Below are 14,664 nucleotides of genomic sequence, written 5' to 3' on the forward strand. Positions count from 1 at the left end.
TGAGCAACAAGTGAATAGGAATGCCAATACCCCAAGACAGAGAAGCCTGGCTGGAAAATGGCTGTGGTGAGAGAAGAGTTGAGAAATCAGAATCCTCCTGGACTTGTCTATTGGGCGTGCAAGAGATGACTCAGAGATGTTTAAAAGGTGACTGGATATATGAGTGTGGCACTCAGGGGAGAGTCTGGGACTAGGATACATACTGGGGAATCTTCAGCATATGGCAATAGCCAGGAAACGTTATCGGCAGAAAGGGTAGATAATGAAAAAGGAACAGAAGCCAGCAGAGAGGACATCGATTAAAGAGGATAGAGCCATCAAGAAAGACTGAGAAGGAGGAGCCAGCAAGGCAGGAGGACCCCAAAGCCAAGAGTGTTTCAAGAATGAGAAGATGTCAGATGCTGGGGAGTGGGGTGGGGAATCAGATACAAACAAAACAGTTCCATGGATTTTGTAAGATGGAGACACTTTCAGTAAAGCAGTGTGGACGGATTGGAACCAGTTAAAGGGAAAACAGGAAGTCAGGATGTGGGACCTATAGAACAGACACTTCTTTTAAGAAGTTTTACTGTAAAGGGGACGCTGAAAGAAGTAGCTGGAGGGAGTATAGGATCAAAGGAAGTGTGTTTGTTTCTTTGTTTTCATTCAAAAAAAGGAGATACTACGACATGCTCATGCAGTATTGGGACTATTTCTCTGTTGGGGGACACTGTGATTAGGCAGGAAAGGATGGGGTCCAACGCACCTTGGGGTGGCAGTCACCTGAGCAGTGGGGACAGGAGAGAAGACAGAACACATGGTTCTGCACGGAGGGAGAAAGGGGAGACTTGGGAGAGGCACGTCCCCACCTGATTACTTCCAAATGCTCCGTGAAGTCAGAAACAAGAAGCTAATACTCTGCGTTTCAGCACAGAGTGTGGGGGGAGTGGCAGGGGAAGCACCCCAGATTTGAGGAGCAACAATGAGAAAATGAGTGAAAAGTGAAATTGAGAGGGGACCAAAGTGGGGCTGCCAAGCACTGTTCCCTGAGAATAACGGACTCCTGAGGCACTCACGACAAAATGACGATTACACATAACTGAGAAGCAGTCATGAGGAAAAATTCTTTTTAGGTCTCGAGTATGTTAACTATTTTAAATATCCCGAAGGAATGTAACCAGCACTCATATACACGCTAGCCAGATTTAACTCGTGTTAGTATTTTGTCTTGACTACCTTTCTAAGAAAGAAAACATGACAGGCACAACCACAGGACCCTTTCATCCCCTCACTCTTCAGGTGTGTGCTACAACAGTGGGAAGCAATAGGGTTCCTCTTCCTCTGGGCCCATCTACAGCTCTGTGGTGACTTCATTCATCTGAATGCTGCCATGCCCGATTTACCTGCTATGTGGGTTGTCAGGGGGAGGACCGCGGGAAGTTGAGAAGACCAAGCCTGGATGCTGATGCTGTAGTTGGTGCCCGGACGCAGGTCCAAGCACATCTCAGGAGCCTGGCTGCGGGCAGTCATATTAAAGGTCATTTCCTGGGCAAATTCCTTCTGATACCATCTCTGGCCCCGAATGTAGAACTGAAACAGAGAGGTTCACTGGGTGAATGGTGAGTTTGGAAGGCTCCAAATGCCTGGGTACTTACCCTTTTTCAAGAGCCATCGTGCCCTCGACTCCAAAGTTCCTTCAGAAAGTGAAACAGAACAGTAAGCCGATCTCTCAGGCGTCACCCCCGAAACACCGCCATTACAATAGGTGAGTACAATAAAAATATTTTGAAATCAAAATGTACAAAAGGTCGAGGCCCCAGTGCTAACTGTGTTCCCGTTCTTGGTTCTCACATGTACCACACATAACACAGAGAAGTCTGTTGGCAGGGGCAAGGCCACAGAACATTCTCCTAGGAAGAAAATGCGGAATCTGAACTAAGGCTTCTCCAGAGCACAGCCTGAGTGAGGGTACGCCTATCTGGCCTGGTGAAAGCTCGGCAGGGCTTTGCTCCTCTGCCTGACCCCTTCGTGTTTCGGGGATTTTTTTGAACAATGCGTTTTTTATTTTGGGAACAGAGTATTTGCCATTTGACAGCCACACGCCTTCCAATTTTACTATTCATTTTACAACACCTGACCTGGACCCAGGCAAGCAACAGTGTCTTCGGGATCACGAAGCAACTTTCGACAGCTTAATGTGGTACCAAACTGCATCAAAATGGAGCTATTTATAGACGAAGCAGCACTTAATGCTTCATATAAAGCAATACATATTTTTAAAAGTTAAAATGCACATGAACTACACAGATGTGCCTGCCCCCTTCTGACATTCTCCACACGCTCCTGTAACCCCCCAGCACCTGGCCCAATAGACATACTTCTCTGCCCACTTAATTTCTTCTAGCAGCAGCTCATCCCATGGTTTCTGCCTTTCTTACTCACAACAACAACAGCTTCGAAAGTTCCCCCTGACTCTCTAGACAACATGCCCAGACCCTGGTCAGAGACACTGGCCTGAAGAGGCACACCCAGGCAAAAGCCACGAGTTCCTTCCACAGACACTGGGTGGACATTCGTTCGTGCACATCACGCCCCGTGGACAAAGAAACTCTCACATCTTACTCAGCAATCCCCAAGGTCTCATTCTTCAAATACGTAGTAGAAGTGCCCATTTTCTTGCTTTGGCTCACAATTCTTACCATAAATCTGCCACTGATAATAACAACTATATATAAGTAGATTTTTAGGTTTGCTGATATTTTTTTAAACCTCCTACACTAGACAACATCTGCACATAGAGTAACGTTCAGTCACTTACTAAATACATCTCCTCTGTATCAGCGGTCTTTGTACTTCTCCATCTCAAGCAGGTTTCGTTAAACACTGAAATGTTACCGATGATCTGTTTTACTGCAGGGGGGAAAGAATGAGAAATCAACTTACACTCGATACAAAAATACTACCTTCCACAGCACACGCAACTCTTGATTTTGAGGTTGTGAGTCAGAGCCAAATGCTGGGTGTAGGGTTTACTTAAAAAATAAAATCTTTAAAAAATTACTATCTTTTTTTAAAGACTTATTTATTTATTTGAGAGAGAGAGAGAAAGAGCATTTGGGGGGGCAGAGAGAAAGGGGAAAAGAATCTTTTTAAGTAGACTCCACACTGAGTGTGGAGCCCAAAGAAGGGCTCGATCCCAAAACCCTGAGATTACGACCTGAGCCAAAAACCAAGAGTTGGACGCTTAACCAACTGTGCCAACCAGGCACCCCCCGCCCAGCAAAATACTACCTTTTAATCAAATCATATACATAGGATGATTTCAGCAGTATTTTAATTTAGAAATGAGTGATCGCAGAACTTTTATATTTATGTAAAATCAGTCCTGAGAAAAGATTTAAAATCAAAAGATACCCAATCAGAGGATCCCTCTTAAAAATTACTTAAGGGGTGACTCGGTGGCTCAGTGGGTTAAGGCCTCTGCCTTCGGCTCAGGTCATGGTCCCAGGGTCCTGGGATCAAGCCCTGTATTGGGCTTTCTGCTCAGCAGGGAGCCTGCTTCCTCCTCTCTCTTCCTGCCTCTCTGCCTACTTGTGATCTCTGTCAAATAAATAAATAAAATCTTAAAAAAAAATTACCTAAATCCAGCACCCTGGTTTACTAGCCTAAAACTGCAACTCAGCCTTGGACAACCTCATTTATATAAATAAGTACCAATTTTGAATTCTGAGCTGGGAGCAACACTTGAGCAGAGAATTGAGAAGTGCTCTTTGAAGAACTAAAAGAGATTTGCTAAGAAGCTTCAAAGCAGGGGAGCCTGAGGGGGCTCAGTCAGTTGAACATCCGACTCTTGGTTTTGGCTCAGGTCATGATCTCAGGGTCATAAGATCGAGCCCCACATCAGACTCCCCACTGGGTGGGGAGATTCTCTTCCTCTGCTCCTACCCCCACTCAAGTTTTCTCTCTCTCAAATAAATAATCTTAAAAAAAAAAGAATTTTCATAGCAACACTGCAATGATTAATAAATGATAAAGACAACTCCCAATGCACATGAGGAAAGAAGTCTCATGGGAGCCAAGCCTTTATTGTGTAAGCCCCTGGCCTGACAGGTTTCTATGAATGAAGCCATGTTGGTAGATGTGCCCCTTCTTTATGGACTGGGCAGATTTGCCCAGAGGAAACCTGTTCCACAGGTCACAAGTTGTACTTCAAATGCTGTAAGACAGAGTAGATAAGAAAGTACATGTGATTCAAAATAACGCAATCTCACCATTGGGTATAAATGTTTATGAAACTTTCAAAACCAATAATCTTGGGGCACCTGGGTGGCTCAGTCAGTTAAGCATCAGCCTTCAGCTCAGGTCATGATACTGGGGTCCTGGTATGGAGCCCTGTGCCAGGATCCCTGCTCAGCAGGAAGTCTGCTTCTCCCTCTCTCTCTGCCCCTCCCCTGCAAATGCACTCTCATGCACTTGCGCCCTCTCTCTCTCTCTCTCCCTCATGTGCACACATGCGTGCTCTCTCTCTCAAATAAATAAATAAATAAATAAATAAATAAATAAATAAAATCTTTAAAAAAAAAACAACAAAAACAAAAAACAAAAACCTCAATACTACTTAAACAGTTCAAGGGGATGGGCAATGGGAAATTAATTAATTAACTAAACAGTTCCAGACCACCAAAAAAGGTGGAAAGCTTTCCAATTTATTCATGATGACTAGATAACCCTCAACAATGCCCAAACTGCACAACGATAGCACAAGCAATTATGAAACACACTATGTCAAACTCAATTATTAACATAAATGCAAAAATCTAAAATAAAATATTAGCAGATAGAAGTCAGCAGTACAGTCAAAGAACAATACCCTGTGACCAAAGAAGATTTATTCCAGGAATATTATTAGAAAAGTTATTAATAGATTAAAAGGGAAAAGCCATATGGTTACTCTTACAAGCGTAATGATTAATACATTTAGTATAGATTCTTGACTAAAAATCTTAGTCAGGATTTAATTGGATAGAAATGTCTTAACTTAAAAGAGTGTTTATCAGAAGCCACCATGCTGGGTAGTAAAACAATGAGGCAGTTTCTAGTAAAGTTAAGAACAATACAAGGATGCATGTTCTCATAGCTATTATTTAGCATTAGCTAGAAGATTCTAGACAACACGGAAAGAGGCAAGAACAAAATGAGCTATAAATACTAGGAAGAAAGGGAACAAATGATGCCACTGCCAGTAATGCTAACAGAATCCACTGAAAAACAAATATGAAGGAGTTTGAAAGCAATCTTAAAACAAGTACAAATAATGGGACTTTGGCAAAGCATATCTGAATATAAGAACATAGAAAAACTAGTAGTTTTTGATGTATCTGCAAGAACAAGTATGGTAGGCTGAAAACACCCCTCGCAAAATGTCCACATCCATCTGTGACCATGTTACCTTACATGACAGAAACAATTCACAATGTGATTATGATATAGGGAGATTATTGGGATTATCTAGATGAACTTAACATAGTCCTTATAAAAGAGAGAGAAAAAGATCAGAGTTAGAGAGTGATTTAAGGACAAAAGAAGCAGTTAAGCCAAGGAGCTTCAAAAAATGGAGGATGGGGCCACGAGACAAAGAATGTAGGTGAGATCTAGAAACTGGAAAGGACAAAGAAATGGATTCTCTTCTCCAGCCTCCAGAATGAACACAGGTCTGTAGTTTTAACACGGTGGAACTGTTTCAGATTTCTGACCTCTGGAAGTATAATAAATTCATGTTGTTTTAAGCCCCTGAATTTGCACTTATTTATTAAACTAGCGATAGGAAACTAAAACAACACATAAAATACAACAAAAAAGTGCAGCGCCCAGCCACCTTGAAGCACCCAACTACTGCAGTGCGCCACACCCGGCCAGCAGGTGCACGGAGGCCTCCACACGCTGCACCCAGCCTCGTGCCCCCAGCACCACCAGTTCACACCCCTCAGCTACCGCAGCACTTCAGGGAATCTGGCAGAGGACTAGCGACCCAGTGCGAATTTTGCTAACACCACCGCCTGCTCTCAAGTTCCCTGACAGTCATGCCTACCCTGCTTAGGTCCCACTAACACCACAGAGAACAAACACAGCCCACACTGGGCAGAGATTGTGCAGACAACCATGCTGAAAGGAAAAGTAACTCAGACAGAACAATAGCTACACACACAGCAATACACATTGGCTACTCTCCTAAAGTGAACAGGGACACATTGCACTGTAGAGCACTCCAAGTCATCTTCTTCATAAAGTCACTACTTTAAAGAGTTTAAGACATAGCTGACTTTCTTCAAAGTTGGTGGCATCACAATTCTGGACTTCTAGCTCTATTACAAAGCTGTCATCAAGACAGTATGGTACTGGCACAAAAACAGACACAGAGATCAATGGAACAGAATAGAGAGCCCAGAAATAGACCCTCAACTCTATGGTCAACTAATCTTCGACAAAGCAGGATAGAATGTCCAGTGGAAAAAAGACAGTCTCTTCAACAAACAGTGCTGGGAAAATTGGACAGCCACATGCAGAATAATGAAACATTTCCTTACACCACATACAAAAATAGACTCAACATGGATGAAAAACCTCAATGTGAGAAAGGAATCCCAGAGAACACAGGCAGCAATCTCTTCAAGCTCAGCCACAGCAACTTCTTCCTAGAAACATCACCAAAAGCAAGGGAAGCAAGGGCAAAAATGAACTACTGGGACTTCATCAAGATCCAAAGCTTTTGCACAGCAAAGGAAACAGACAACAAAACCAAAAGACAACTGATAGAATGGGAGAAGATATTCACAAATGACAATCAGATAAAGGGCTAGTATCCAAGATCTATAAAGAACTTATCAAACTCAACACCCAAAGAACAAATAATCAAGAAATGGGCAGAGGACCTGAACCAACATTTCTGCAAAGAAGACATCTAGATGTCCAACAGACACATGAAAAAGTGCTCCACATCACTCGGCATCAGGGAAATACAAATCAAAACCACAATGCAATACCACCTCACACCAGTCAGAGTGGCTAAAATTAACAAGTCAGGAAATGACAGATGCTGGCGAGGATGCAGAGAAAGGGGAACCCTCCTACACTGTTGGTGGGAATGCAAGCTGGTGCAGCTACTCTGGAAAACAGTAAGGAGGTTCCTCAAAAAGTTGAATATAGAGCTACCCTCTGACCCAGCAATAACACTACTGGGTATTTACCCTTAAGATACAAATGTAGTGATCCAAAGGGGCACATGCACCCAAACGTTTATAGCAGCAATGTCCACAATAGCCAAACTATGGAAAGAGCCTAGATGTCCATTAACAGAATACTATGCAGCCAGCAAAAGAAATGAAATCTTGTCATTTGTAACAACATGGATGGAACTGGAGGGTATTATGCTGAGCGAAATAAGTCAATCAGAGAAAGACAATTATCATATGATCTCCCTGATATGAGGAAGTTGAGAGGCAGGATAGGGGATCTGGGAGGTAGGGAAGGAAAAAATGAAACAAGGTGGGGTCAGGAGAGACAAACCATAAGAGACTCTTAATTTCACAAAATAAACTGAGGGTTGCTGGGGGGAGGGCAGGTATGGAGAGGGTGGTTGGGTTATGGACATTGGGGAGGGTATGTGATATGGTGAGTGCTATGAAATGTGTAAGCCTGACGATTCACAGACCTGTACCCCTGGGGCAAACAATACATTATATGTTAATAAAAATAATTAATAAAAAATAAAAATAAAAAGACATAGCTGACTTTCTTAACAGACAGAAACAGACACAGAGAGGCAGAAAAAATGATGAGAAAGAGAAATTTATCCCAAATGGAAGAACAGGACAAGGCCACAGCCAGAGATCTAAGCAAAAACAAATATAAGTAATATGCCTGATTGAGAGTTTGAAGCAACAATCATAAGGATACTCACTGGACTTGAGAAAAGAGTGGAAGTGGGAAGTAATCAAGCTGAACAAAAGAGAGAAAAAAGAATTATGCAAAATGGTAACAGACTTAGGGAACTCAGTGATTCCATCATATGTAATGACATTTGTGTCATAGGAGTCCCAGAAGAAGAAGAGAGAGAAAGGGGACAGAAAATTTATTTGAAGAAATAATAACTAGGGGCACCTGGGTGGCTCAGTCGGTCAAGCTTGCAGCTCAGCTCATGATCCCAAGGTCCTGGAATTGAGACCTGCATCAGGCTCCCTGCTTCTCCATTTCCCTCCAACCCTGCTCATGCTCTCTTACTCACTCTCTCTCTCTCTCTCAAATAAATAATCTTGAAGGAAGGAAGGAATGAAAAGAAATAATAACTGAAAAATTCCCCAACCTGGCGAAGGAAACAGATACCCAGATCCAGAAGGCACAGAGAGCTCCAATCAAAATCAACAAAAGCAGACCCACACCAAGAAAGATTGTAATTAAATAGCAAAATATAGTGATAAAAAATTTTTAAAGCAACAACAACAACAAAGAAGATAGTAACTTACAAGGGAAAATCCATAAGGTTGCAGAAGATTTTTCAAGAGAAACTTTAAAGACTGAAAGGGAGTGGCATGATATATTCAAAGTGCTCAATGGGAAAAGTCTGTGGCAAAAAATACTCTATCCAAAAGCCTACCATTCAGAATAGAAAGAGAAATAAAGGATTTCCCAGACAAACAGAAACTAAAGGAGCTTGTGACCACTAAACCAGCCCTGCAAGAAATATTAAAAGAAATATTAAATATTCTTTGAGTGGAAAGGAGACCAAAAGTGACAGTATAAAGGTAGGAAACACAAAAGCAGTAATAAAGAATATTTCTATAAAAAAATGAGTCAAAGAACTCACTAAATAAAAGAATATAATATATAATAACATATATCTAAAACATGGGAGAGGAGAAAAGACTGGGTTCAAACTTGAGCAACCTTCAACTTAATATAGACTGCTATGGGCAGAAGACATTCTATACAAACCTAATGGTAATAATATATCAAAAACCATAATAAACATGCAAAGAATAAAAAAGAAGAAAATCTAACTATATTACTAAAGAAAACCAGTAAACCAAGAAAGAGAGAGAGAGGAGAAACCGAGAGAGAGAGGAGTACAAAAAAAAAAGTAATACACAAAAACAAAAGTAATAAAATGGCAATAAATACGTATCTTTCAATAATTACTTTGAATGTAAATAGACTAAACACTCTAATCAAAAGACATAGGGTGACAGAATGAATTTTAAAAAATCTATATGCTGCCTGCAAGAGATTCATTTCAGACAAAGACACCTACAGATTGAAAGTAAAGGGATGGAGAAACATCTATCATGCAAATGGATATCAAAAGAAAGCTGGAGTAGCAATATTTAAATCAGACAAAATAGAGTTTAAAACAAAGACTATAATAAGAGACAAAGAAGGAAACTATATAATAATAAAGGGGACAAACAAGAAGATATAACAACTGTAAATATTTATGCACCCAACGTGGGAGCACCCAAATACATGAAACAGTTACTAACAGACATAAAGGAGCTAATCAGTAATAATAATAGTAATAGTAACAGTAACAGTAAAGGACTTTAACAGTAAAGGACTTTAACAGTCCACTTACACCAACAGACAGATCATCTAAATAGAAAATCAACAAGGAAACAGTGGCTTTGATTGATACACTGGAAGAGAAAGATGTAACAGATATATTCAGAACAGTCCATCCTAAAACAACAGAGTACATATTCTTTGCAAGTGAACATTCTCCAGAATAGATGGCGTATTAGGCCACATAACCAGCCTCAATGAATTCAAAAACACTGAAGTGATACCATGCATCTTTTCTGATCACAACACTATGAAACTATAATCAAACATAAGAAAAAATCTGGAAAGACCACAAATGAATCAAGGTTAAATAACATGGTACTAAACAATGAATGGGTCAACAAGGAAATAAAGGAAGAAATAAAAAGCACATGGAAAATGAAAAATGAAAATGAATTGAAAATGAAAACACAAAGATCCAAAACCTTGGGATGCAGCCAAAGCAATTCTAAGTGGGAAATGTATAGCAATACAGACCTACAAGAAAAACCTCACATAAACAAACTAACCTTACACCTAAAGGAGCTAGAAAAAGAACAACAAACAAAACCTAAAACCAACAGAAAGAAGGAAATAAAGATGAGAGCACAGGGCACTTAGGTAGCCCAGTTGGTTAAGTGTCTGACTTTTGATTTCAGCTCAGGTCATGATCTCAGGGTTCTGAGATTAAGCCCCATGTCAGATTCCATGCTCAGTATGGATCCTGCTTAAGATTCTCTCTCTCCCTCTTCCTCTGCCTCCCCGCCCTGCCCATGAATGCTCTCTCTCTCTTTTTCTCTTTTTCTCTTGCTCTCTCATTCTCTCACTCTTTCTCTCTTAAAAAAATTTTAAAATAAAGATGAGAGCAGAAATAAATGATAGAACAACAACAACAACAACAACAACAACAAAACCCACAATAGAACAGATCAATGAAACTAGGAGCTGGTTCTCTGAAAACAAAACAAAACAAAATTGATAAACCTCTAGCCAGATTTATCAAGGCAAAAAAAAGGAGAAATTACTTAAATAAATAAAATCACAAATGAGAGAGAAGAAGTAACAACCAACACCACAGAAATACAAACAGGTGGAAGAGAAATTTATGAAAAACTATATACCAATAAATTGGACAACCTAGAAGAAATAGATGAATCCCTAAAAATATGTCAACTACCACAACTTAAAACAGGAATAAAACCAAAATTTGAACAGACCAACAACCAGCCTAGAAATTGAATCAGTAATCAAAAAGCTCCCAAAAAATGAAAATCCAGGACTGGCTGGCTTCATAGGCAAATTCTACCAAACACTTAAAGACAAATTAATACCTATTCTTCTCAACTCTTCCAAAGAGTAGAAAAGGAAGGAAAACTTCCAAATTCATTCTATGAGGACAGTACCATCCTGATACCAAAACTGGATAATGACACCACAAAAGAAAGACAACTATAGGCCAACATCTCTGATGAACATAGATGCAAAATCCTCAACAAAACACTAGCAAACTGAATCCAAGAATACATTAAAATAGTCATTCACCACAATCAAGGGGGATTTATTCCCAACATGCAAGCATGGTTCAATAGTCAAATATGAATTAATGTGATACATCACATCAATAAGAGAAAGAATAAGAATCATATGATCACTTCAATAGATGCAGAAAAAGTATTTGACAAATATGTCCTTTCGGGACAAAAATCCTCAACAAAGGTCTAGAGGGAACATACCTCAACATAGTAAAGGCCTTATATGAAAAACCCACAGCTAACATCATCCTTAATGGGGAAACACTGAGAGCCTTTCCCCTGAGGTTAGGAAGAAGACAAAGATGCCCACTCTCAACACTTTTATTCAAAACAGTACTGGAAATCCTAGCCACAGCAATCAGACAACAAAAAGAAATATTAAGGCATCCAAACTGGTAAGGAAGAAGTAAAACTTTCACTATTTGCAGATGGCATAATACTATATATAGAAAACCTTAAAGACTCCACCAATAAAACTGTTAGAACAGATCAACGAACTAAGTAAAGTTGCAGGATACAAAATCAATGTACGGAAATCAGTTACGTTTCTATATACCAATAATGAAGCAGCAGAAGGAGAAATTAAGAAAACTATCCCATTGATAATTGCACCAAAAATAACTAGATACCTAGGAATAAACCTAACCAAAGAGGTGAAAGACTTGTACTCTGAAAACTAGAAAATACTGATGAAAAAAAATGTAAGTTGGGGCACCTGGGTGGCTCAGTGGGTTAAAGCCTCTGCCTTCGGCTCAGGTCATGATCTCAGGGTCCTGGAATCGAGCCCCGCATCAGGCTCTCTGCTCAGCAGGGAGCTGCTTCTCCCTCTCCCTCTGCCTGCCTCTCTGCCTACTTGTGATTGTTGTCTGTCAAATAAATAAATAAAATCTCTTAAAAAAAGTAAGTTGACACAAAGAAATGGAAAGACATTCCATGCTCATGGATTAGAAGAACAAATATAATCAAAATGTCTATTCTACCCAAAGTATCTACACATTTAATGGAACCCCAACAAAATGCCAACAGCAGTTTTCACAGAACTAGGACAAACAATTCTAAAATTTGCATGGAACCACAAAAGATCCTAAATAGCCAAAGCAATCTTGAAAAAGAAAAGCAAAGCTGGAGACATCACAATTCCAGACTTCTATGATATTGGCCAAAAATGGATGCAGGGATCAATGGAACAGTATAGAATACCCAGAATTAAACCCACAATTTTATGGTCAATTCATCTTTGACAAAGGAGGAAAGAATCTACAATGGGAAAAGGACAGTCTCTTCAACAAATTGTGTTGGAAAAATTGGATAGCAACATGCATAAGAAAGAAACAGGACTACTTTACTACAACAATAATAAAAATAAATAAAAATAAAAATAAAAAATGTAAAAAAAATTTTATAAAAATATTTAAAATTTTATAAAATTAAAAATGAATAAATTCAAAGGGAATGAAAGACCTAAATGTGAGACATGAAACCATCAAAATCCTAGAGGAGAACACAGGCAGCAACCTTTTTGACATTGGCTGTTGCAACTTTTTTCTAAATATGTCTCCTGAGGCAAGAGAGAAAAGGCAAAAAATAAACTACTGGGACTACATCAAAATAAAAAGCTGCTTCACAGCGAAGGAAACAACAAAACTAAAAGGCAACTTACAGAATGGGAGAAAATAGTTGCAAATGACATATCCAGTAAAGGGTTACTATCCAAAATATAAAAAGAACTTATAACACCCAACACCCCAAAACCAAATAATCCAATTTAAAAATGGGCAGAAGACATGAACAGATATTTCCACAAAGAAGAAATACAGATGGCAAACAGACACATGAAAAGATGTTCATCATCACTTACATCAGGGAAATGCAAATCAGAACCACAATGAAATATCACATCTGTCAGAAGGGCTAAAATCAGCAACACAAGAAACAACAGTTTTGTTGTTGGGGAGGATATGAAGAAAAAGGAACACTCATGCACTGTTGTTGGGAATGCGCATGGGCGCAGCCACTGTGGAAAATAGTATGAAGGTTCCTCAAAAGTTAAAAAACTACCTTATGATCCAGCAATCACACTATTGGGTATTTACCGAAAGAAAACAAAAACACTAATTCAAGGGGATGCGTGCACCCCTATGTTTATAGTAGCATTACCTACAACAGCCAAATTATGGAAGCAGGCCAACTGTGCATCCATTGATGAATGGATAAAGAAGATGTGGTATATATACACAATGGATTATTACTCGGCCATAAAAATGAATGAAATCTTGGGGCACCTGGGTGGCTCAGTCGTTAAGCAACTGCCTTCAGCTTGGGTCATGATTCCAGGGTCCTGGGATCAAGCCCTTCGTCAGGCTCCCTGCTCAGCGGGAAGCCTGCTTCTCCCTCTCCCGCTCCCCCTGCTTGTGTTCCCTCTCTCGCTGTGTCTCTCTCCGTCAAATAAATAAATAAAATCTTTTTAAAAAATGAATGAAATCTTGCCATTGGCAATGACATGGATGGAGCTAGAGTGTATTATGCTAAGCAAAATAAGCCAGTCATAGAAAGACAAATGCCATAAGATTTCACTCATATGTGGAATTTAAGAAACCGAACAAATGAGCAAAGGGAAAAGAAAGAGAGAAACAAATCAAGAAACAGATTCTTTTTTTAAAAGATTTTATTTATTTATTTGACAGGCAGAGATCACAAGTAGGCAGAGAGGCAGGCGGTGGGTGGGGGGGGGAGCAGGCTCCCAGCCGAGCTGAGAGCCTGATGTGGGGCTCGATCCCAGAACCTGGAGATCATGACCTGAGCCGAAAGCACTGAGTCACCCAGGCACCCCAAGAAACAGATTCTTAACTACAGAAAACAAATTGACGGTTACCAGAGGGGAGTTGGGGGTGGGCATGAGGGAAATAGGTGATGGGATTAAGGCGCGCACTTGTTGTGATGAGCCCTGGTGACGTACAGAATTGCTGGATCACTATATTATAAACCTGTAACTAACTAAAATTAAAATTAGAACTTTTAAAAAATGAAATGAAATGAAAAGTTCCCTATCCACGAGAGAAGAAACCACACACAAACTTCAAATAAGTAGAATAGAAAGAGAACAGAAAGAAATCAAACTAGAAATGTCCAAGACTTATGAAGATATTTTTTTCTAAAAGACCGAAAAGAAAACAATAGAGAAATGCCACATCCATGAATGGAAAGACTCAAAAGTGAACCTTTCTGGAACACGTTAAGTTTACATGTTCATTCAGTGACTGAGGAAGTGCTTACCATGCACCAGCATGCTTTAGGGGCTAAGAACAAAGTGCGGAGGAAAAAAGTCCCTGAATGGGGGCACCTGGGTGGCTCAGTGGGTTAAAGCCTCTGCCTCCGGCTCAGGTCATGATCTCAGGGTCCTGGGATCGAGCCCCGTATCAGGCTCTGTGTTCAGCAGGGAGCCTGCTTCCCCCTCTCTCTCTGCCTGCCTCTCTGCCTACTTGTGATCTCTCTCTCTCTCTGTCAAATAAATAAATAAAATCTTTAAAAAAAAAAAAAAAGTCCCTGAATGTCAGGGAACTCA

At 40.0% G+C, this 14,664-nt stretch overlaps 1 protein-coding gene across 5 annotated transcripts in view; it reads right to left on the reverse strand.

The window, feature by feature from the left end:
- SUSD1 (sushi domain containing 1) overlaps positions 1–14,664 on the reverse strand; it is a 170,830-nt gene that overhangs the window by 75,939 nt on the left and 80,227 nt on the right. For all 5 annotated transcript variants that reach the window (XM_032865599.1, XM_032865597.1, XM_032865598.1 and 2 more), the window contains exons 11-12: positions 2,798–2,889; positions 1,383–1,569 (exon numbers count right to left, since the gene is read on the reverse strand). In XM_032865599.1, the coding sequence (XP_032721490.1) occupies positions 1,383–1,569; positions 2,798–2,889 (279 nt within the window). The remainder of the gene's footprint in view (positions 1–1,382; positions 1,570–2,797; positions 2,890–14,664) is intronic.

Source organism: Lontra canadensis, unplaced genomic scaffold (genome assembly GCF_010015895.1).
Source record: "Lontra canadensis isolate GAN:19392208 unplaced genomic scaffold, GSC_riverotter_1.0 scaffold30, whole genome shotgun sequence".
Classification (NCBI taxonomy): domain Eukaryota; kingdom Metazoa; phylum Chordata; class Mammalia; order Carnivora; family Mustelidae; genus Lontra; species Lontra canadensis.